The sequence below is a fragment of the Corapipo altera genome, unplaced genomic scaffold (genome assembly GCF_003945725.1).
Source record: "Corapipo altera isolate COAL_440 unplaced genomic scaffold, ASM394572v1 78, whole genome shotgun sequence".
Lineage (NCBI taxonomy): Eukaryota > Metazoa > Chordata > Aves > Passeriformes > Pipridae > Corapipo > Corapipo altera.
In genome coordinates this window covers 3,337,255-3,362,615 of record NW_020884904.1, presented here as the reverse complement: position 1 = coordinate 3,362,615, position 25,361 = coordinate 3,337,255, and the positions used below count along the sequence as shown (strand labels likewise).

Below are 25,361 nucleotides of genomic sequence, written 5' to 3'. Positions count from 1 at the left end.
ACTCTTCCAGAGACTGGAAGAGTTTATAAATCTTATATACTTTCTTTACTGGATAACTGTTTTGCAAAAACTGTACATTAATTGATTTCAGAGTTCCGGTTTTAACAGATGCACTCCTTGGTTACACTCTGGCTCATCCGATACGAGAAACTGAACCTAAAATACTCTAGAGGGAAGGAAGCCTTCTTTGGTTAGTGGCAGGCCTTGTACTTCAGAGGGACCAGTGATAATTGCAGGCTGCAATAGCATTAGGTAGTTACTTACATAGAGAAGAATAAGTTGCCTGGACCCAAAACTAGCAGGTTTCTTAATTTTGAATTCCTTGACATTTTCTAGCCATACTATTATGAGGAGCATTAATCACGAACACACAGCAACCCCACACCACCTTAGAGTTGCTCATCAACATCAAACTACTTCACTCCACCATATACTGACCCAGGCAGGTTTTCCCATCCACATGCATGATGTACTTGGGGTGACATCCACAAATAGGTCCATTATCAGCATCATCACACGTATGTTGACAGCCCCCATTTCCATGATTACATGTTACTAGGAAGAAAATATATTTCACATCTCACAAGTACTTCCAGCATCTTTGAAAGACAGTGTGAAATTCTGTCACCATCTGACCACCCACACCTTCCTAACATGCCCCTTTCCCGAGGAACTCTGCCACACTGAAGCACTCTCTCGTGGAGCTGAACTTCCTGTCATTATGAATGATAGCACAATTCCCAAACTACAGACACCATAACAATTAAGACTGGTGTGATAGTGTCCACAAAAGGCATTGATTCTATCTTAATTCAAATGCACACAACTTAGGTGTGTCATCCCACTTTAGCTATAACATACCAAATCCCACATCACTGCAAACAGAACACTATTTGTTCACTTTGGGAAACCACAAGCATATGCAGAATATTGCATACAAATGCAGCTCCTCTGATTCTTGGACAGTTCAAATCCTGGTCGGCATTCACAGGCAACTCCTCCTTTGGGCGTTTCTCTGCAGATGTGGGCACAGCCATGATCTTTGTTCATGCAGCTCATGCCTTCTGCAAAACAGGACAAGTGCAAGAGCATCAGCATCCTCAGCATCTCTGTGTGCAGGCAACAAAGTCAGTTCAACACACATACAGACTACAGCCTGCTACTTCTGGGAAGACTCTACGGTGTCAGGACAAGAAGTTTCAGTTTACAGACAGGAAAGGCAAGAAGTCATCCTGCAAAGTCAATGGCCTCAAGGTTTCTCCTTCTGTGATCTTTTCTGTGCCCATGTTTTCACTGCAAGGTCAAAAAGTGACATCCCTAGATTTGTGCAGCCCCTGTATTCTCATCCAGCGCTCTCACTTTAGACGGGTGTTCATAAAACCTCCTCATTTCTTTTATAAAAGTTGCAAGGTGGTCGATATCTGGCAAGATCCAAGTCTAAACTGAAGTTCTATTTTCTCTGCTTAAAAGAGCAGCCACCAGACAAAGGAATGTTTAGCCAACAGTAGCAAGAGTCATTCCAATTTCAATTACTGGCCTTCAAAGCAGATTCCCAAAGTCATAGCCTACCTCAGCAGTGACCAAGGAGTGACCAGGAAGACATGAAGATTGTACATGTGGTGTCAATTCTCTTTTTTGTTAACCATTTTGTTTCCTTTTTTTCTGATTTCAATAAATACCACTCAAAATAAGCTCACTGAGGATTGTCACAGTGTTCTGTATTTCTTCCCAACCTTCCCAACTAGACAGAATTTAGTGCCAGTGCCTGCTTTAACCAAATGAAAAAGCAGTGTGACACTAGTGACTGTATTCCTTTTGCTGCACTTCCTAAAAACATCCTGTCATTTTTATCTCTGACAGTTACAAGCTGTTCATGCACAGAATGACTGCCAGTGTTTTGTCTGGCCTTTGCAAAATGACACAGACAATTAAACAGGGAGAAATAGTTCCTAAAACTATTGTAAAAACTTCCTTCACCTTGCCACGTGGTTCAGTGAAATCAATGCCTTTACCACTGGCAAGATGGTCACACGATTTGTGCACACGGAACATAAAACCATAGAGCAGCTGGCTGAGTTATCAAATAGGATTATTAGACCAAATTCAATAAAGAGTTTTTCTTTCAACAGTATACCACAGGTTTTCGATGAAGTCCTCTAATAGTGCTCCAAAACCTGGAGAGAAGACAACTGAATGCTCTCCTCAGATACACAGAAAACACACCTTTGCCATAAAATTCTCTGCCTTGGCACATTTGGCTTTAATGAGACAAGTTACACCAAAATGCTCTTTCTCAGCGACAACATTTCATTTGAGAAGACTAAGTGGAACATACTTTGGCTGCAAGGGCTTATCCCACATCACCTCAGTGAACTTCTACTGAGTTGAGCAGATGCACAATGAGAGGCAGAACAAAAAGGGTGACCATACAGCTAAAATGGGATGGTGTGAACAATTCCACACCTTATATCTTTTTTAAACTTACACAGCCCTTTGTGCAGCCTTATTACTAAATGAAACAAACCCACTGCATTGTCAAGCAGAGGTCAGCTCGTCACTATTATTCCACTACACTTCAATTAGGTCCCTGCTCTTCGCTGCTATTCTTGCCATCTAAGCACCAGCTACAGTATCCTTTCTCTATTAGGACAGCTTTAAGCAACAAAAGAATGGACGTTGCAGAGCCCAGATTATTCTGCTCTACTGGCTTTTTGATTCCTTTCCCACAGTGAGGAGTCTCCAGAAGTCCAACAAGACAATGAGACTTCAAATCCTGCAGCACATAGACACAGTCCAAGGAGCCCACATGAAAGCTGTCATCCATTATTGTGTCAGTGAAGGAACAGCCAACCTATGAGGCCACAAATTAGCTTCATTAACACCACTGTTTTGGGGACAGTTCTGGCCTTAAGCATGTAATATGATTTGGTCTGTTAGCTCAAAGGCATTAGAGAGCATTAAGAGAATTAGCAGCTTAGGTTCTGTTAACAAAGTTATTCTTTTGTCTCTATTGAGCTACCAAAAAGAAAACTGTTCAAGCAGGTACTTTGGTAAAGTTCACTGACATCAGACAAACTGTTTAAATGCTCCATTTGGGATTGCTCCGTTCTGAGTGAGCAGAATTCAATCAGGTCTCCACAGAAAGCTGAAACTGCACTTTCCAAACCAGGATGCATTTTAACAACAAAGTACCCATTTTGTGACAAGTTACTTGACCAAACCCACCAAAAAAATGTAGCTGACCCAAAAGGTAGCGTTTCATAGAAGATACCTGCAGCCACACATTCTAGCATTTACTGTGAAGCTGCTGCTTGTTTCCAAAGGTGGTGGAAGACTTCTCTCAGCCTCATTTTATAAGGTTGTTTTAAAGAGATGTCTGTAAAGCCATAAATGCTGCGGGACTACAAACTCCTTCACGGACACGGAGCCTCCCAGGTCACATTGTTCCCAAGCTGTTGCAATGGCAGACTGTGATCCAGAACCAAACCCCAAACAAATTTTGGTCAAATCCCACCACATGCTTCCCAAACACACAATTTCTCTTGCACGAGACCCTGCCCAACTGACACACAAGTGTCTTCGGATGGATGACTCTTGATTGCCACACTCAGCCAAGAGAGTCACATCCAGTGCCTGCCTGGTTGAGAAGATCCCAAGCCAAATGAGTCCTTTCTGAAATTCTTTCTGGACTTTTTTGAAGCTACCCAGAAAATTATCTGAGGACTCTCGTCCCTGGCAAAATGCAAGCAAGAAAAACCAGTACAATATTTCCCTATCAGGTCACGCTACATTAATCTATTATACATATGATCTGTGTTTAAACCTTCCTCTTTTTTTGGTACAGAAGATGTGGGGACAGCATTCCCAATCTGCTAAGAGCATTAAGGTTCCACTTAGGGCACACTCAGACAGGCACTCAACAGGACAGTGGGAGAGGATTCATTTGTACAAAGAGTTACCAGAGATTCTCAGAGGCACCCTCTAAAACGCAAACACTGAGGACCATTGGCACAGCCAGCAGAACAGGACATCCCAGGAATGCTTAGCTCTTTTCTCATGCTTTCTACACCCTTGTGTTAAGGCAACTTTTCCCAACAAACTTTCCAGTTATCACTGTTCTCCACAGTCAGAAGGACTCTAAGAGCAGCAGCTGAGACAGTGCCCTGTGTACAAGCTTTCAGTCCACACAGGGATTTCAAATGTGGCTTTCATCTTGCAGATCCCGTTCACTCCCATTGATTCAGCCCAACAAGCAGATAGCTATGCCTGTGAAATACCACAAGGGAGAGCAGCAAGATTTGCCATCCACTGCAATAGCAACCACAACATGTACTACGTATATTATGCCTGTTGTCTTTCAAATTTTTGTGTTCTCTAATATGGTCCAAGTTAAACACAGAAATAAGACACATATGCATGGCTGTCCTGTCAGATACTTTAATAGCCTCCCAAGGCTGAGAAATTCATTCTCCCATGTGTGGATGAAGAAGAGCTCATTTAGAGCAGACAGCCAAGGAAAAAAAAATAGGATTGTGCACAACTTCCCAGGACACTTTCAGTTCCTGTGATTTAAGCAGGGGCTAGGCAGAACCACCAAGAGTACCCCTGTGCTTCAGACCAACACAGTCACAACAGAAGAAAAAAATCAACTTTAATTATGAAACTCTCCTCTAATAGCGACCTGATTTTGAGTCCCATGTCACAGTAGGTGACAAGTCACCCAGAGGAGAGTTACAGACAGACTTTGAAGGGCAGATGACTTTCAGGCTCCCCTGTTAAACTGCTCCTCAAAAGGAATATAAGAGCCTCAGGCCTCTCTCGTCTTCCTATCTTAACTTTCCAGTTCAGTCTTTTCCTGTGTATGTAATGGCCAGCATTGCAGAACACAAGGAAGGTCTCTCAGGCATTAATGTATGAACAGTCTTAATTGGGCTGGAAGACAGGGAAGGAAATATTCCTCTATATTACAGATAAGAAACAAAACTGAATAGATGGTCCAGGCAGCAGGTGCCAAAGGCTGCTTTGATCAATGCTGTGAGGTCTCAAGAGAGAACTAGTAAAGTACATACACTGAACGATGCATGTACAAGGCAAAGAACAGAAGTTCTAGCAATGAGCAGAAAAGCAGAGAACAAAGTGAGGGGGAAAATAAAGCAGGGAGATTGGGCTTACAACAGGCCTGCCCACCCGAGGGGAAAAAAAAGTGGGTTTTTTTAAAAAGTGGGGAATCCCACAGAGTGCTTTACAGTAATGGAGGGGTGGCAGGAGGGAAGCAGTCACAGTATGATAACCTGAAAGAAATTGTTTTTAAAGAAAGAAAAACAAGCAAAAAAAAAAAAGGCATTTAATGCAAAAACTGTGATTTTCTTCCTTAAGATTGGTTTTTACAAAAATATATTTTATTTTATAACTTTTAGGAAAAAAAAAATCTTTTTACCCCCTCTTTATTTTTCTTCTCAAAGAAAAATCTCCAAATTTAGTGGTAATTTGGTATTATGCAAAAAAAAATGCCTTTTTTGCAAAAAAAAGGCAAGAGACATTAACTGCATCTTCAAAAACAAGACAGCAGAGGTTGAATTCCATAGGCACAATTTAGGGAACAAATATTAATGACAGGGAATGTTGCTGTTGTTAGCTCAGGAGAGCAGAAGGTACTCAAGTAGCAGCAAGTATGAATAAAGAGTTGGAAGTTTTTCCTCCCTTGGCATCAGACAAGACAAGGAGATCAAGCAACCAATTTTCATCCTTAGATGCATCATCCATGAATGCACACAAACCCACGTTACTGCTGGCAAGACAACATGAAGGGAAATGCCTTGTCCCATCTCTGTAGCCTTCCTGTTTATCCCCACTCCTGGCTCAGCCCCTGCAGTGGCAAGCTGGGCAACAGCCTGAGGAATCATCACATCTCACCCGATCCCCTTGAGACCAAGACCAGGACCAGAGAAGCTGAGAACACAAATTCTTAAGTCAAACAAAGGATCAAGTCACTCTGTCAGATGACAGGTACCTCAGAACACTCATCTGTGGATGGCCATAGATGCCTATAAATGCTGATCTCTTCACTATGGGGATTTTTAAAGTGAGATTTGTTTATTCATGCTTCGATTCCTCTTACAGTCGTGCCAGTGATAAGGCATAGATTAAAGAAAGCTTTGCAGCTTTAAATACTTCTTACTGAGATTTTCACCATGGACAACTCCCTGATCTGAGCAACCACTTTAAAGTATTCCCTTAGGGCATCCAAAATAATTTTGTTCAATCTGATGCCTGATTAGATATCCAAACTCTCTGATCCCTCAAAGGTCGATTCATAAAGGTTTCACTCAAAACAAAGAACGTGATTTGAATACCTTTGGGGCTGACAAACAATAAATCTCTTAGCCAAAACCTAAACACTGCACAGGGAATCTAAAAGGTACCTGAAGGTAATGCAGGTACTGTCCTGTAACTAAAGTCCAAGAAAACGGTTGGAACTTGATGTCCTTCCATTTGTTGTCTTTCCTTGGATCAGGACACAGCTTAGCTGCACAACAGAGCATCAAGTACACCGGGAGTAGAGCAGTGCAGCCTTTAACAAGCACAACACTGCAGACATACAGGTGGGATCAAAGGGGCAGAAGGGATGTAGAGTCTTCAAAGCCACTTAGAAGATTCTGACATACTGTTCCTTTTAAGAGCAGTGAGGAGTTCAAGACGCTTCACAGCTTTGAAAACCTCAACCTACAAATACTTTTGAAGAGATTTTGCAGTCAGTTTCTGTCAGAAACTGCTGCCTGGTGCCCGGAGGGCAGCAGCCAGTACCTTCCGAGCGGTGGATGCAGGTATGCTGGTTGTCACTCAGGAAGAACCCTTCCTTACAGCGGCACTCGTAGCTCCCCACAGTGTTGACACAAACATGCTGGCAGCCACCGTTGTTGAACATGCACTCATCTGTGTCTGAAAGAGAGAGGAAAAGAGAGGGATCAGCTTTGTGCTGACACAAATACACTCAGTGTGCACACAGACAGACATCGACTCCACATGTAGCCACCCAGGCAGCTGAGACAACCCCAGGCTATCCTGTTGTTGTTGTGCTGTCATCCTTGGGAAAGTACATTTTTGCTGCTGCTCTTCCCCTGTTTGGAGTTTGCCCAAGCGGTCACAGGGCTCCCAAGAAATGCTGGTCAACTAACCAGGGTTGCTGGTTGAGCTGAGGCAGAGTAGCCTCAGTGGAGCCAGAAACAGGGCTCCCCACCACCCACAGAAACATTCCCTGCCCCTCAGTGCAGCTGGGTGGCACCACCACCCCAGAGCCTCACACAGTTTCATCTAGGTTGAGCAACCATACACGGATCTGTCTTGCTCAGTGGGATGTAACTTTGGCTCCAAACCCTCCTAAGCTATAAAAGGTGTTTTACCAGAAAGCCCCTGTTCTGAAGCAAAAGTAGAACAAGAAAAATACAAATCTCAAAATAAGTGTAGCTCAAAACTTATCCCGTGCTCCTTACTTCCACCCTAGCTAGAACTCATACACCACATCTGTTCATCAGAACATCATAAGCTCCGTTTGATTTATCATCCTCCTCCCTCAAGTCTAGGTCATCATCACTTATCATCAAGGCTGCTGTTATGTTGCCTCACTGCAGTCAAGGACAAGAGCAGAAGTTCTGGAAACAGTTTTAAAGTTGATTTTGCAATATTCAGAGTTTCAACAACACCAAAGAACACAGAAGGGCTTTGCTTGCAAGAGAACCAAAGAGTAGAAAAACTTCAGCTAAGCCTGAACAACAGGATGCTCATCCCAATCTCCAATTCTTTGCAATTTTACCCCTTAATAAGCACAGGGGTTTTTTAATCACTATCAGCAACTAATTTTCCTACCCTGATTTTCAGAGATGCCAATTTTGACAGGAAGTAAAAATGCTCAGTCCCTTAAAAACAGTACAAAACATCGCTGAGGCAAAGCACTGGTCTCATTTGCAAATTCATACGAAACATCATGTTAGCTCCCTGTTCTGTTCATTGTTCCTGGCTCATAGTACAATGTTTTTAATTTAACATTGTAGCATTTCTGGCAGAAAACAGCTGTCTTTTTAAAAAGGAGAAAGAGAGGCTTTTAGTAAGAAGCATAATATAGTATTACAACAGATTTAATGTCTACTGAAGGCAGTGAGTAAGCCAATTGGATGCAAAAGAATGTGACCTGCTGTAGAAATAGAGCGGCTGACATATCTCCATCACAAAGAAGCTGAGTATTTTAGAGTTCTACAGTGATGTGAATGTGCAAACAATTGTGAATAAACAGCCACCATGAGTCTTTAGTGCTACAGATTTGAACTCCAGCAGATGTTTCTGTCTTACAGACCTTGGATAGCTTTCAAAAAAATCATCTCTTTCCAACAAGTAATTGTCTATTTGGCTTAAACCCAGGCACACAGCAGAGATCTTCAAAAATAAGGGTGAGAGGAGGGCAACCCTGGCGTGAACAAAGTAAATAAGCAGATTAAGAGAAGATGTGATCCAATTTGCTGCATGCCAAAATATTTATTTAACATTTACATCACATCTCAAACTTGGTGTGTCAGTGGTAAAAATTTCGTTGCATGCCAGTGACATTTTATTTTATTTTAGAAGTCTGCCATGCAACCCTGAGCAGCTTCCCAGTAACTTAGCAGGTGGTAAATTTTGGTATAAGTTATGTCTAGGTCTCACTGATCACAAGCAAGTCAGCTGAAGTATGCTCTAGAGGGGCTGCTGGGTACAAAATATACATATACCTTTTTGCGGCATTGTAAGAGACAATGTGTTCATTCACAACCAGCTCTTCATGGTAACCTCAACTGAACTCCACTGTGTGTTTACACAAATGCAAAAATAAGATGGACTTCCTATTATTTCAAATTATCAGCAGATATTTTGTTTCTCTCTCTACTTAATTTATTTAAATATTTGGAATCCAGTGACTTCATCCTCTCCTCTGCCTACACTGTAACAAGGTTAATCTGCGGGCACGTAACAGGTTCCCAGAAGGTAAAACCCAACACAATCCCACAGAATACTCCAAAGCTTTTATGATTTGTCCCAGCAAAAAATACAGCCTAGGGATGGTCTGATCCCCCATCTGATATGCCATACATTAATGGGAAATACCCCAGTGAAGCTAACTACCTATTATAATCATGCTGTGAGAGCAAGTTTCCCTCTGACTGACATGGGCATGGAAGTATGTCCAGGCACATCCATATTGAGTGCAGCAGTAGGGGAAAACTGAGCCACCTCTGAAAAAGCAAATGGGACAGATAGCACAGGGAGGGGCCACACAGGGTACCCAGCCTGGGTCCTGGAAGCAGGGCAGCTTCATCAACATGAGGCTGTGTCTCAGGGAAGCAACACCAGCAGCACACCCCACTGCCAACAGGTTGACAGTTCATACCTTTCTGTACTTCCTGCACACTGCTGCACCCCTGTGCTGGAAAATACTATCACAGCAAAGCCACAAGGTCTCCTTACCCATTTTTAAAGCTTTTCACCTGCTGGCACACAAAAAAAGAAACTTATGGAGGTCTTAAGTAAAGAAAAGAAAAAGATGGTCGGAAAGAGTGCATTCATGCAGGGTCAAGGGAGTGTTGCCAGGATTGAAAACACTTCCAGAGTTGTGTACTTTGCTTCACACTAACCACCGAGGCAAACTCCAAGCATTTGGCTTAGTCCCTCTGTACTTCCATGGCCTCCATCATCTACAGCTACTGCCCACTCCAAATCATCCTTTGCTTCCAGGAAGCACTCAGACAGAGAAAGAGTGAGAAGTCCCCACATTACAGATATATGAGAGAGAAGATTTCTAAGCCTGGAAATACAGTTAACAACTGATCCTGAACTAACTTTGGAAGTGAGAGGATAATGATAGCACATGTTCTTTCATATAAACTCATTTACCATAATAACAGATGACATTTCATACACTTAAACCCAACGCACTCAACAGAAATATAGCATAATTATCCTCATTTATACAGGGGGAAAGAGCCACACTGAGATGGTACATCAGTACCTGGAAATCCTTTGTCCCATATGTAACATTCTCTAGCTGAGCTGATCCAGCCCAGCAGGTAGCCATGGATGCAGCTAAAGGGTTATGTCAGCATCACCACTCACACTGCTCGTGAGCACGACTTCTTACCCAGGCAGTTGTGGCCATCATGAGCCAACATAAAGCCATCGTAGCAAGTACAGCGGTAATTTCCTGGAATGTTGAAACACTCGTGGACACAGCCTCCATTGAAGTCGTTATCACATTCATCAATGTCTAAGGAATAAAGCAAAAGTCAGTGTGATGGATGTTTGCTTGAGCGTTATAGACAGAGATGCGACTGCTGTCCAAACTCATCATTGTCTTGCAAATAGACTACATTTAACACACTACTGGCTGTATGTTTCTAAAGACTGACAATATGCCCTGAGATTCCCTTGCAGTTTACCTTACAGTTTTTAAGGTTGCTGGTTAAACAACAAACTAATTATCAGGCCAAGTGATATGACTAGGTGAAAATCCATGCCAACTGCCTGCCTATGATTTTGTAAACAAGCAGTAAATCAGGTGAAGAAACAATGACTATTTTGATTTAAAATCATCCCCGTATTCTAAACCGTTATTTTTAATGGCTCTGTCTTTTTAGAAATACTCCATGCTGACACAGGCAGAGCAGAGTGCTCCAATCACTTTACCTTCACATTTCTTCCCTTCACCAGTGTAACCCACTTTGCACATGCACTTGTACAGCTTCGGAGTGTTTTGACAAATAGCATCTGGGTGGCAGTCGTCAAGCCCCAGGGTACACTCATCCACATCTGTGAAAAGACAACAGATTCAGAAGGGGTGTCAGCAGGACAAGGCATGTCTCCTGCATACATCCCTGACGAGATGACAAGGCTGAGCACCTCTTTGTGGTGTGCATGTGCATGTTGTGTGTATTTGTGAGTCAGGACAGAAACATGCAGAGACCATATCTGCACTTAAATATAGATAATGTTCTACCTGCATACAGATGTATTTGTGTGCAATTCAGATAAGCTCTTGTTAAGCTCCCGTACCCATTTGTAAATGGATCCAAAACAATCTACTATGGCAGATGCTCCATGAAACTCAGCTGACAGTTTTACAGAGATTCATCAGAGATTGTTCACCTTTCTGATTAACAAAAGACAGTTATTGAAAAAATTCTTGATCACATCTATGCATCATCACCTGCAGGAAGCCAAATGGTTTTTAAACTAACAAGCAGAGTTGACAGAAATGTACTTTCAAAGTCACCACCAACATGTTAAAAGACTGACTTACCATTAAAGAGATGTATAATTCAAAAATAACTTATTTAAATACAAGAATAGTATCTGGTGAGCAGCACTGCCAAACAACCTGGCCAGTCATCACAAAGCACAGCATACTGAAGCAAAATATCCAGGTGGAAACTTCAGAGCACAGGAAATGAAGAGAAAGGGAAACACCAACAGGAAGAAGTCCTGGAGATGAAGAAGTGTAGACAGAAGAAGAGGAAGAAAAGTTACAGGCAGCAGAAGACATCAGCAGAAGTTTTTCATACACCAGAAGAGAACTGAAACACAGAAACAGGAAGATTTTTCTTCCTAAAAGGGAGAATTGTTGAAGCAACACCTCACGCAGGTATAAAAATTGACTCCTAAAACAAGGAGTAGTGCATGAGTATCAGCAGAAGGTGACTACTTCAATAGTCAGCCACTTTTTATAGTGGGGATCACTTTCTAAAGGGGAATTTCAGCCAGCACTTTTCCCATTTACAATTATAGCATTCATCCTGCCTTTTTTTTTCTTTCTCCAGTCACAGAATATTGCCTGTAGGTACTGCAGCAGCTGCCAAGAGCAGAAAGTGCTCACTCAGTTTTAACTCCTAATGGGGTTTGGCAGTGGGAAACAAGGCAAAGAGCCAGTGCTAGAGCAGCAGCGCTTTTCTGGCTCTCAGGTGCACCGGGCTACAGTAGCAGTGATGGTGTCCCCAGATACTGCCACCAGAAAGCAAGAAGAAGATGGAAAACAGTGGAAAACAGCTGGGAAGAGCAGCAGAATCCACCTCCTCTCAAATCAAGCCATTAAAAAAACATGGGAGGTGGTGAATTGAGGGAACAAGTCAGGCAAGGAGGGGTGCAGGAGTGGCTGAGGAGCCTTCAGCGAGTGGGACTCAGGTAGGTGGGGCACAAGGAAAGGATGGGCAAGGAAGGACAGAGAGCGGGCAGGAAGGAGCATCAGGAGCAAGCACTGGCTGAGTATCCCCGGCACGGACAGTTGTCTCCTTCCCAGCCCGAGCCAGCGGGACACACCTGCCCTGGCAAGAGGGGTCCCAGAAAACACGCAGCAAGGAGGGGTCTTCCCTAAAAGACATTACACAGAGATATCAACTATATCTCGTGCCAGCGGCGAGACAGCCGCTCCGCCGTCTTATTTCCACATTAACCCGCTGTGAGCTGCAGCGTGCGGGAAAGAACCGCAATAAGAAGCCCCAGCACTAATGCACGCAGAGGCATAGAAAGGAAAAATCCGTAGGCACAGGGAGCGAGATTTCCCTTTGCAGTGGCAGTGTCCTGAGACCCTGGAGGAGCGAGACTGCGAGCAAACATCGCAGCCCTCAACTTGGCAGGAGGCGGCGGAGGCTGCGGGAGAACCGCTGGGCTCGTTCCTCGGGGACCGAAGGCGGCTTCACCCGCGGCACACGCAGTTTACACCCCGTTCCCTCGGCCAGGGTACCCTGTGTCCCGGGACTCGTCCCGATGCCGAGGGAGAGAGACACGCCGGGAAAGCGGCATCGGCACCGCGGAGCCCGCAGCGCCCTGCGAGCAGCGACCCCCCCCGCTCTGGGCACGGTCCCGCCGGCCCCACCTCGGGAACAGCCGCCGCTCCCCTTCCCTTCGCCACCGGCCTCCCCCTGCCCCGGGCAGCGCGACCAGACCATGAGGGGAGAGCGCCGGGAGCCCGCGGGGGGACTCGCTGAAAGGGGATGAGGCGAGCGGGCAGGGGCTGGGGGCACTCACCGGGTAAGGGCTGCGGACATTTACGGGGCAGGGGGCACTCACCGGGTCAGGGCAGGGGACATTTACCGGGCAGGGAGCACTCACCGGGCAGGGGCAGGGACAGCGCGGCGGGGCCGCCCGGCGTGGGCAGCAGCAGCAGCAGCAGCAGCAGCAGCAGCGGCAGCGCCCTCGCCCCCGTCGCGCCGCGGCGGCCGCCGGACCCCATCGATGGCGCTGCGGCGGCTGCGCTGCGGCTGCTGCTGCCGCCGCCGGGCGGGAGGAGGCGGCGGCCGAGGGAGGAGGTGTCTGCGGGCGCCCGGCCCGCCTCGCACCCACAGCGGGCGCGGGGCGGCGAGGGCTGGGCGGGCCTCCCCTCCCCTGCCCTGCCCCGCTACCCTCCGGCACGCGAACCGCCCCATCCATCCCGCAGGAAAACCCCCTCCCTGAGCCGGCACCGGCGCTCGCACACCTGCGCAGCGCCCCAAACACAGGTGTCCCGCGGAGCCGGTGCCTCCCGAAGGAGCACGGATACCTCACACGCAGGCTGCGGGTGCCAGCGGCAACTGCGCCTGACCCGGGGCTCTCCGGCTCTGCCGCGGCCCGGGAGATCATCTCCTGCAGCGGAGACAAGCCCGTGCAGAGACTCTGTGTGCCGGCACCCTGTCACAGCCCAAACACACGCAGCTCGCTCCAGCCTCACTTGTGTTTCTTCAAAAACACGGCATTACAATTTTTACTGTGTAATTACACCCCACTGCAGTGCGTGAATCCCCGGCTGAAGGCCAAACCAGAGCCCACACCTCCCACCTCCATTCCCAACTAGGGATTTCCCACAGCTGTCCCTCCTTTGGCAGGTAAAAGTTGCTCATACATTATTCACCGAAATTACAATTTCCTAAATAATGTCTGACCTTTCAGGGTGCAAGTAAAAGCAGGCAGTATTCTTTTCCAGCCCTCCCTCCCATCCCCATTTCACTGCCCTTTCTCCTTTGTTTTGTTCTGTGAGAAATACCAAGCTATTTCTAGTTGCAAGAGTGGTTTATACACATTAGTAAATCTTCAGAATGAAACTTTCCCTCAGTCTTTGTCTTTGTTTCCTTAATGGCAGCTATAAATTACCACTCTCCTTTCTCGCTGGAGCATCAGGCTTCATTGCTTTTGAAATGATCAAAGTTATTCTCTTTTTAAATCCAATGAGAAACAACCTATTGTGTCTCCTGGACGGTTTCAGTCTTAGTCAATATCTCATCTCTAAATACATGAAGCTGCTCACTAAACACTCCAAGGATTCTCCAGCCCCACACCATACCCCAAGTGTCCCCCTACCAACAGAAAGTAATAAATGAACGAAGGCTTTTCTGACAAGTTTCCACGACCTCATGAATAAACAATCATACTTACAAGGGGAATTCGCACACCCCTCAAACAGGGATACCAGTCAAGGTGTCTCTACAAACAAATCTCCCAAATATACAGAGAAGCCACTTCCCATCCAGGTACATGACTTCAAGCCACCTCACAGAAAAGCTGATAACACATTTCAGGCACTTTCCAGTCAAGTTTCCTCAATGAACTCGACCAATATTAATTTAATTCATATTTATCACTAGATTTGACAAAATACATGAAATAGGAACAAATATGAAGACTGTAGCAGAAAAAGCAGTAAGAGACATTGAAGAGTCATATACACAAAATAACTAAAGCTTTCTGAGACACAGTAAAAGCAAAGCATTTTTCTTACTTCTGTAAACTAAAACATAGAGTGAGACATAAACATTTGGGAATGCCTGAGTTAGATCAAAAGACCTCAATGCAGCTTGGAAAACAAACAGAACAATATCAAATTTATCTTAGCTAATGAAACCATTTCTTATACATAAATCTCCAAGTGTTTTGTGAAGGATCCTGGCCATTATTTCAAATACAACACTCCTTTGTTTATGATGAAGAACTGCCATTAAAATATCTCTTTTTCTTAAAGACACAAACCAGACAAGCTCAGACTTCAACTCAGATGTCTTTGTGTAGCCTTTTTAAATATTTCTATTCAACTACAGAGTCACAGGGTACTCCTCTAGGTACTAAGATCTTTACTCAGAGAGAGTAGCTAAAAAAATTCTTAAGACTCAACTTCAGCACTAAGTTAAGTATGAGGAAAGAAAAACAAACATACCAGGGCAGTTCGACAGGAAGAGACCCCAAATAGCACTGTTTGGGGATTTTTCCAGCAATTTAAAATAAAATAAAAGTCACAAAGTTTCAGGGAGAAAAACAGCTTACTGGTAAATATCTGCAAGAATTGCACGCAAACAGGGTATTTTCATACCTTATGGATAATGATCCTAAAATCAACAGCAGTCTTTTGCTCCTTGGGATACTACACAGCATCTTAGTCTTGAATGAAATCTTCGTGTCGCATGGGCCAGAGCTCCATTCAGTTCTGCTCCACAGGTGCTTTGGGAGGACACAGGTTTGGCTGGTTGATGTTTGGAGAAAGGCTGAACCTCAGGAAACCTGTCTGCTCTTTCCAACTGTACCAGTGTGTGCCGCCACCTTACCATGTTGCAAAGCCTGGGGCTTTTTGCCATGAACACTGTCAGGTCTCATTGTATCAACAGGAGCACAACCCTGCTAGGAACACTGACTGCCGCTCCAAAGGAACTCTTCCATACAGGTAAGGTCCCAATTTCCAAATCCCCTGCCCTCCACTATGAATATCACTTGTAGTTGCCTCACACTGATAGAGACTAAGCTGCCATAGAGGAGCTGGATGTAAAAACTGCTCCAGAAATTGTACACCTGATGCCCTGAGTAGAGAGGAATATTTTTCTCTGACAATTTGGACTAAAAACTGGTTTATGCTTCATAATCCAGTTGATAAATTTTATTATTTGATGATGAGCAAACATTGTCTGAAGACATGTAGATTGCCATTTCCTTTGCACTTTAGTGAGCAGAAGCTGCTCAGCCCAGCAGACTTACAGTGCATCATACTGACCCAAAATTTAACATGACTGAGTGAGTTCAAGGAGCGCTTGTGACAGAAGCTGAAAATAGCTGGGATGGGCTGGGGGGGAGGTGCCAGAGCAAAACCAGGAAAGGAACAGACAAGTGAGGAAATACTTTCAAGTATTTAATTATTCCAAAGCTTTTCACACACTTAATGTCTCAGAGCTGTAGCTTCAAGTCTTACTCATCTCCAGATGTATACTGGCTTTTGAACAATTGTTTTCTTTTGAAACGAATCGCTCAGACTTTGGCACTTTCCATCTTTGTATCCAAGGATTTTCCAAGCTACTAAATAGGCTGTTGAATTCTATGTAAAATGACATCTTCAGTAATCAGCATTCAGTTTTGCATTTGAACAGGGGCTTTTCTTGGAAGCAGAACCTGCAAAGGGCTTATGTCAGGCAGAGAGGAAATCTGAGGTTTCTCCAGTCACAAGGAGTATAAAAAACCCTCTCACATAATTTATACTCCTTGTCTAAGTCTTTTTATGCCACTTGTAGAAAACCTTTCCCAAAACAAACATCAGATTCACCAGTGATATTTTAAATGTTGTGGACTTTGCATCTTAGAATGTCACTGTCAATGAAATGAAGAAAGATTCCTGTTTATTGCAGAACTAAATACAGTATGTTCTATTAAAGAATATAGTAGGGTGGAAAAAGGAGATATTTCACTAACTTTTAGATATTTGTATTTCTTTGTGAGAACTTTCCAACTCATCACTACAACAAATGGTAACACCTCTAGACTTGTGCCTGGACCAGTTAGTCAACAGAATCATTGGCTGTGCACCCAGAAGCTGCACAACACACTTTGCCCACTGTTCTTTTTGCTCCTTTCCCTTTGAGGAAGTCTGAAATATTGGAGGCTACCCTGATGTGCTTCCAAAGCTGCACTTACCTCACAGCTCCATGCAGGCCTCACCCACGTCCATCCCTGTAGTGCCCTGCAGAGGAATTAGGTGCAGCAGTCTAAAAAGCCCAGGGAATTGAAATGGTCTCAGTTTCCAGGTGGCAGGTTTGGCATCTCACACAGGCTCAGCAGACCTGGCAGTAGGTGCTGAGTTCATGACTGCACCACACAAACCTGGCCAAGGATCAGGCCACAAGCACCACTCCACCAGAGCACAGGTCAGGTTGAGTTCACCCTCTCAGCATCTCCCCAGTGAGCCCACAGGATGACACCATCAGTTGTTGGCAGTGCAGAATCACCACCAGTTCAGGTAGACTGCTGTGGTTCCCCAAAGGAACATATTAACACTTGCTATTTTGCTTTGCTTAAAAAAAGCCTCCACCACAGACCAGGGGGCATGTGAGAGCTGAAGGAACAGAGATGCCTCCAAATTAATGATCAAACTCCTTCCGTTCTGTGTTTTCCTTGATGGTATAAAACATTGAGTGATGGCTTCATACAGTTTAAAAGAGTGAATGGCAGCACATACATGTGTGTGTACTCACAGAGACCTTCCAAGATCTGCAATAGTCACTTTGCCTTCCTGTTCTCCCCATTCCCTGATTACTGAGCAGTCGTCTCTTCCACTGATGGCAGTCTGATCCGCAACAACTGCTTGTGAGAAGGCTACACTGGTGCTGGGAGGGAGGCAGGCATTTAGTTGAACAGATCAGACACAAAACTGCACAAAAAAAAAGGCTTCCTGAAATGAGACACTAAAATGTCATACATACCTGCAGTCAGGCAAAGAAGAAAAGATGACTAGCCAAATTATAAGAGACTTTTGAATATAGCACATTAATGCTATTTTTTCATGTTAGAAGACAAATTTTATTGCAATTCAGCAAATGAGCTACACCTGTAAAACTGCTTTGTATATCCAATTCACATTTAATGTCCAATGGATTGAAATGTCACAGGAAAAATAAAAAAGGAAAACAGTACCTGTTTTTGTCATCATAATGTAAACTTCAACGCGGCCCTTAAAAAAACCAAGCCAGTGATTTCCCCGTGTAGTAAAATATATAGTTTATAAGGTACTGATGCTTTATCTTAGTTTAACAGCCAACCTCTAGGTATAAAATAAAGAACTACAAAGATGTGAAGTACGTGTACAATATCTTCAAGTATTTTCAAGTATCCTATAGTATCTTGCACTACGGACAAAGATCATTTGACAATATACAGAAAAAGTTAACTCTGAATAGTTTCACTGCAGAAATCTTAACATATTCATGAATTCAAAACACATAAAAAATATGGATCATCCAGCTAGTAGGTCCCATTTGAACAATTTGAAAAATACTCTTTTGCAATGGAAAAAGTTGTGGAAGAGTCTTCAGTTCATGAATATGCTTTCAGCTACAGAACGTCAGATGTTAAAGTTTATGGCAGGTAAAGGGTTTTTTTTGTATAAACTTATCATCATAGTATTTCATTACATTGAAATCAAGTTTTTATTATATTGCATTTTCTTTTCTGTATAAAGTGTCACTGTATGAACTCTGACAGCGTTAATCAAAGAAGCATAAATAACTGATAGGCAATAGCCTATTTTTTTTCCCCTCAAATCAGGTATCAGCCTGTAAACACGTTTGGCCAATGTAGCACTATATATTTACTGCATTATGAACTGCTCATTTTTCATCATTGTATTTCTTTCTACAGAATGCATGTGTGTTGTAAAAAAAAAAAAAAATTCCCATTAACTGTTACCAAAAAATCCCCCCCAAACAACAGAACAGACTAGCCACATTAACCTGCCCCTACTAAACCTGCCCCCTTATTTTAGAAACAGGAAAAAAAGTTACAACTGCATTATTCTGAGCAAAGGGAGATGAATTTTATAAAGCTCTAGTTAAAAAGGTGTTGATCACACCATTTGTTCTTATACAGTCATCCAGTTCAGAAGAATGGCATGGAAAGGGCTAATGCTGGATCCTAACCTTATTCAGTTGGACTCATGCTAGGAACACCCATGAAAGAAGTAGGCTGGTCTGTGGCAAACACTGAAGAGTGGCAGGAGTTATGACTGCTACTACAGACTGGACCATTCTTAGACATGCCAGTCAAATCTCTTCCCAAAAACCTAGCAGAGGCTACCACACAGCTGTATTTAATATCTTAGCCCTCCTTGGTTGCTTATGGAGCTAACAAAACCAGCTTTCTTTCTGCTGCATTTCAGAACCTTCTATTGGTCCTTGAGTGGAGCAAATCCTTCCAGGCTTGGAAGTCCTTAGCAAAAAGTGCTTTGAATCCTAACAGGATTAAGCATACGCCCCCAGTGAGAGAAGGAGGAGGGGTCTATATTTAAGTGGCTTTTCCTGTGAAAATAAAGTAACTGAGGAGCTGGGAAGATGACCTCTGTGACTTCCTTTTGCACCTGGACAGCCAGTACACAGGTTGTTGTCACTGATGGACAGCTCCACCCTCATGAGCCAGCCACGGGATTCCCAGTGCTTGGCAATCAGCAAACCCCAGCCTCTATCCATCCCAGGAATCATCAACTTTCATAATGAGGCCAAAAAGATCCACACCAAAACAGCCATTTAACCAATGGTATCATGTCACACTAGGTGAACTTGTGTAAAGAGGAAAAAAAAAGAAAATAACTTAATTCAGGGTAATTACCTCATGCAAGACAAAATTAATCCATATTTAGTACTCAGAGATAAAAGGTTTTAACAGAATCAACTGATCTGCTAAGGTCAAGATATGGAACGCTCCTTTCTTAGGCAGATATATTCCCTGTGAAATGCACAGGCCTCAGAGACAGCTGAAAGCACTGTAAAATTATTGTTTTGCTATTATGAATGCATCAACAAGCAATTTCGTGCAAGTGTATAAAGATTATCCCAACATATTAAGTTGAATACATCAAATTCTTAGAATGAAGTACAACTGTTTTATTTTTGCCCTTCCAAAGCTGGAAAAAAAAACCCAAAACAACAAAACCATACCTGCACATATAAAATACGTCTGTGAAATGCTCCTGTAAGCTCCACACTGTGAAAGAATTCACACCCACCCCACATGAGGAGTGGCTTGGACACTGCCCTCACATCTTCCTAATGCTACTGTGAAATCAAAGAAGAATCTTGCTCTGGTAAGTAGTGACAAAGGAACTTCTCCGTTTAATAATGAAATAAATAGGACAAAAGTAAAAATAGTCAAAATTTAATACATGTGCTATACTCATAAATTATGGAAGTAAAACTATCACAAGATGTGACTAAGCTGTAGGTAAAGAAAAAGTGCTACAACATTGTACGAACAAAAAAAAACTTGGACTCTGCTTCTCAAAAGAGAGACAATACTGAGATAAGTTTATACAGTGGAGACCTCTTAAATACACAGCCCTGAACTTCTGTACAGTAATTTGTGATGCTGATAAATCAGCCTGTTCTTAAGTCACATATTCATTTCAAAGAGATTTTTATCAGAGGATTCAAATGAACAGAGATGCCTTTAGGCATTTGCCAAGTTCCAGATCTCCAATAAATTAAGCTTTCGAAATGTTTGTGTTTTATAGTAGAAATGGAGTAAAGCTGTCTCTGCTAAAAACAAAGCATCCCAAATAAACCAGACTGTGACAACAGAATCTAAGACATATGCAATCAAAAAGAAAAGAAAAAGCCTCAATACTCACTGTCTTTTCAGAAACATTAAGGAATCCTTATATTTGTTAGTCAGGTATACCATTATTATTTCAGGGGGGGCATAAACATATTTATTTAGTCATCTGGCATTTGGGGAACTCGTGTCCCTCTTTATTAGCAGTTAAGAGAATTACCAGCAGCAACCATATACCAAACTTCAAAAGGCTGGTTTAAGTGAAAACATTTTTGTGTTACAAACAATTATTCCAGGTTTTTCACTTAAGTGGGCTACACTGTAAAATCTGAATTGCAACATAATTTAGCCAGTTGTATCATAGACTTTTTTTCTTAAAGACAAACTTACAAAACACAATGATAGGTTAAATAAATAAAAAACATCAGTTAAAAAACAGACTTAATTTCTTCTTCTGTGCAATTACGTACCAATATGAAAAATATTACTTTGATCTCTGGACATTTCATGGTTCAGTCTCCTGAATTTCACTAAAAATAATACTGACAACAAAAATAAAGGAAAAAAATAATTGCTGACTAATCAGTGCTTTGGAGCTATTAAAAAAAAAAAGTACACATCAGATCTGTAGTTCCCTTGCAGCAGAACATGACCCAATACGTTAAAAATCAAACATTGGTAATAATGTTAATATATAAAATATTAGTTTAAAAACTATAGAATGACCTTCTCAGCAGAAATGGAGTGTATACATTGGGGTCTATGACATACAGCATATCTGAAGGCAAGTTCACAGAATGCTGAAAGGCTCACTGCACATTTTCTATGGCAAGGAAATACTGCAGCTTTAAAATAAGCTGCACAATACTCATCTCTATCTCTTTCACATGAAAGTGTGTAAAAAGCAAATCAGCAAATAAACTCTAAAATAGATTTATACCAAAATCCTCTTTTTTACATTGAGTTTACAGCTTCTATCCATTTGCCTGTACTATTTTTGGAGTTTCCTTCAAGAAAAGTCGAAGTTGCATTTTTGGGCCATGAACAAGTCCACAATACAATGTACTGGCAAGACAGAACTTTTGCATACTAACGAGATTCACTCCTTGTTGCTTTTTTTTGTTTTTGTAAAGACAGTTTTTCCTGTGGGACGAGAGGTCAAATGTCGATTCCTTTGACGAGAGACGCCTCCAGTGTGATGTTGAACTCCTGCAAGGTCTGCAGCACTCGAATCAAAGAATTCACCAGTGTGTGATCCTTGATCAGCGCTATCTCTTCATACATCTGTGCTGTAATTGGGCAGTCTGCAAGCAGGGCGATCCAGTGGTGCAAAAGGTGGTCTCTGACATGGTGGCAATTTGCAGTTGGGAAATAAAAACAAAGCCAAGTTAATTTCGCATCTGCACAGACATGATTTCTATTCTTTGCCTCCTAAGCAGACCTACCACCTTTTCCACTTATTTTTATAAGACAGGGAGGAGGAAGCAACTGTCTGTGGAACCTGTTTAAGTAGGGAGCATCCATAACAGACATGTTTCTAGGCTTTCCACCCCTCACATCAAGACAGGGTTCCCAAGAGACCCACAAGTCCCAAGCAGGACCAAAGTCACCACTCTGTTCTATTGTCTTTGTGTCAAGAGGTTTCTAGATGGTCCCAGCTTCTTTCCTACCCACCTCCTACAACAAGTAGGCAGAAGGTGGGGAATTCACCCAACCATTAACTGGAGAGGCCTCCCTGATGGGTGATGTTCTGATTCTATCTTCCAACCTTGCTACCTGTACAAGAGAGGGAGACTATTCACAGCAGCCTGCTACCTTTCTCTCTTGGTTCAGCTGCTCAGCTTTTTGGGCTATGCAGTTTCCTGTCTGAGATATCTCACACTTCATGTGTTTAAAAACTCAGTCAGGGCAGGATTCACTTGATGTTTCCCCAGTTACATCAAAGACTGCTATATAAGTAGTAGTCAAACTGTCCAACCCATCATTTGCATGGCTTTACGTTACTAATACGCAGTATCCTTTTAATTTTATTAAAATATCAATAATAACAACAACAATAATAATAATAATAATAAAGAAGTTTCTTTATACCTGGCTCCAAGACACACCAGCATCTGAAACTTGCCATCCTTCCCAATGTTTCTTGGGGTGTTGTTGATAGCAGTGATAAAGCGACAGAAATTCCTGGCCCTTGTCTGCCAGTTCTCTTCTGGGACCATCTCATTCTGCTCAAGGGTCTCATAGTATGTTTGTGCTTTTTCTTAAAAGAATGGTGGGAGATAATGAATTTTCAACAGTGCTTATAGGAGAGAAAATTGAAAGGCCTAGATTCAAAGCTCATCCATGAGTATCCTGAACGATTACACGTAGGCATTGGTTTTTTCTGTTTGATTCAGTCTTGTGTTCCCTCACTTCCCTCCCTCTAAACAGTGCTGAAGAGGTTCATGTAGCTACTGAATTTTGAGTGCTACAGTAAAACGATCACATAAGGAGAACAGTGATGTCAAGGTACCCACTCAAAACATAGAAACACTACTCAAAATAATTCCTTTTCTAAAAGGTGTTTGTGAACTCAGTTCATTTATACAGCTCTATGTCAAAGGATCTAGACCACTATGTAAAAAATGTATGCTTACAACCCCTTTATTACAATGTCCAGTAAGTATCAACAGCACTAGATCCATCCGTTGGTGCTTTATAAGGCAACTCAACTTCTTAGAAGTGTGATTTATTGCTTTCACTATGCTCAATTAAGAACAAGGTTACCATATGTCAATTCATCACCTTATTTATATAACTCTTACTCAGTAAGAAAGTTTGTTTTACACTATTCTGCTAGAAGGAAAAAGCCCAGTTACTGCATTAAGTACAGTGTCAGCTTTGGCAGAAGACAGAGGCTTTTTCTCTCAACAGTATGAGGAGGTAAGAGCTCCATGGGAATTCAGCTGCTGAGATGCCTCCAAGAACTGTGCTGTTCACACCAGCTGAGACACAGCAGCGATGATAAGGAACACAGATGGATGTATTTCAAAGACACAAACAGGCTCTGGTATGTCTTCCTCCCACTTACCTAAAAAATCCCAAATAAAGACGTTTTTGAAGAGTCTTGGTGATTTAAATCCATGCTGAAACACCTGCTCGAGAGCTGAAACAAGTCCACTTTCTCCACACAGCAGCAGTGTCAGACTGCCTCTCTGCCAAGCACACAAGGAAAGCACACACACTTAGTGCCTCGGTTTGGAAGTCGGGGACACAAATGTCTCATGCATCTAGTAAGTTTTTAAATAAACAGACGCCTAAACGTAACAGTCTGTTGTCAAACAGTGACCCCAGACAGGATGGCCCAGTTCTCACAAGTCCTGAGCACTCAAAAATGTATTGATCTCTCTAAGAATGAGGCTGAAGAAAGCAGTGTCAGGACCTAGCCATCATCATCTAATGAAGCCTCAAGAAGGCCATGATAATGAGCAGGTTTTACCTATAATAATGACCACTGCAGAGGACACTAAGAAAGTATTTTCTTCCTTAAGTAATAAAGATCCCAGATCCACCGTAGCAGGTGTCCCTGATTGTTTGCTTACCAACAAAAACAGCATTCAATGCTCTGAAAAAAATTAAATTCTTCTTTGGAACACAATGGTAAATTCTATTTTTCAAAACCAGTGCATGGCCACTTGAGATGATTGTGTCAACGTGATCATCAATCAGAATTACACTGAACTTAGAAGACAGGTGCAGTAGGAATGGGAAGACCTATTTGTAAAAAATGAGTGACTTTCAAGAGCCACGCATACAGAGCCAGCACTGCTCCTTCTGGCTCATGAGGGCTGGACTGGCTGTGATGGTCTGACAGAGACATTCTACTTAGGTTTGTTTCAGGAAATCACTGCTGTGTCAGTCGATTGCCTGTGTGATGTACAAGTGTACCAGAGTCTTTAAGAGCACTTCTGCTTCACTTGCCTGGGGGGTGTGGGTGTTTGCAGGGAGGTCTTTTTTGTTTCTTTTCTTTTTTTTTTTTTAAAGTGGCCTGTGAGTTTTCACATTTTAAATAGCCAAGATAACGCAAACCAGACATTAAAAACCTACTCAGAACTCAATGCAGATGTAAAATGTCATTTAATTTAGAACAAACTAAACAGGAGGCCGTATTCTTGACAGTGGTATGGGCAGAATCCACGGCATAATTTGCCTAATAACACAATTTCCAATACCAGAATGTTAACATTTAATTTAAAAGAATGCTCCAGTTTGCAGCAAAACAGAGGTATTTGAGGCTATGCTGTTTCAGCAGTATAGTCTCAGTATCCCATTTTTTACCTCCACTTAAGGAATTTTCAAACAGATGGCTGTTCATTCAGTTTACTTATTTCTGTTATATATTCTCCTATGCTTACTATTACGAGTTTTACAACAAGGGTGCCATTACACAGACAACAACTCCTCACCTCCTTCTCTGGCTTGTGGAAATGCTTGACAATCCCATTAACAGCTTCACCAATAGCTTCTTGGATCTGACCAGTATTTAACTCTGGAAAACACAAAATATATCCTGTCACTTTTTTATAGCTTCAGAAATTGTATGTGTGCGTGAGGGATAAGGCCTACCATAAAACAGAGAAGAGGAGCATGAACCACTGTAACTTAGGCTGTTAGTGAAACATAGCAGGACTGTGCATAATGGAAACCAAACTCTATTTTTATTTACTGTTGAAGGAGTAGAAATGGAGATGGTTTGGTTTTATATTGAAGTTAACACTGTGGTGTTTCAACACAACAGCTGGAAACGGCTTTTACATATTATGTGA

At 42.6% G+C, this 25,361-nt stretch overlaps 2 protein-coding genes across 2 annotated transcripts in view; both read right to left on the bottom strand.

The window, feature by feature from the left end:
* Nucleotides 1–11,360, bottom strand: part of SCUBE2 (signal peptide, CUB domain and EGF like domain containing 2) — a 41,881-nt gene extending 30,521 nt beyond the window's left edge. Inside the window, exons 1-6 of the mRNA XM_027651360.1 lie at nt 11,321–11,360; nt 10,708–10,830; nt 10,163–10,288; nt 6,805–6,939; nt 939–1,064; nt 439–555 (exon numbers count right to left, since the gene is read on the bottom strand). Coding sequence (XP_027507161.1) covers nt 439–555; nt 939–1,064; nt 6,805–6,939; nt 10,163–10,288; nt 10,708–10,750 — 547 coding nt within the window. The 5' untranslated portion in view covers nt 10,751–10,830; nt 11,321–11,360. The remainder of the gene's footprint in view (nt 1–438; nt 556–938; nt 1,065–6,804; nt 6,940–10,162; nt 10,289–10,707; nt 10,831–11,320) is intronic.
* A 6,494-nt stretch (nt 11,361–17,854) lies between these two features.
* The window catches only part of DENND5A (DENN domain containing 5A), a 67,923-nt gene continuing 60,416 nt past the window's right edge, over nt 17,855–25,361 (bottom strand). Inside the window, exons 21-24 of the mRNA XM_027651082.1 lie at nt 25,002–25,084; nt 23,627–23,750; nt 22,648–22,816; nt 17,855–21,898 (exon numbers count right to left, since the gene is read on the bottom strand). Of these exons, the coding sequence (XP_027506883.1) occupies nt 21,715–21,898; nt 22,648–22,816; nt 23,627–23,750; nt 25,002–25,084 (560 nt within the window). The 3' untranslated portion in view covers nt 17,855–21,714. The remainder of the gene's footprint in view (nt 21,899–22,647; nt 22,817–23,626; nt 23,751–25,001; nt 25,085–25,361) is intronic.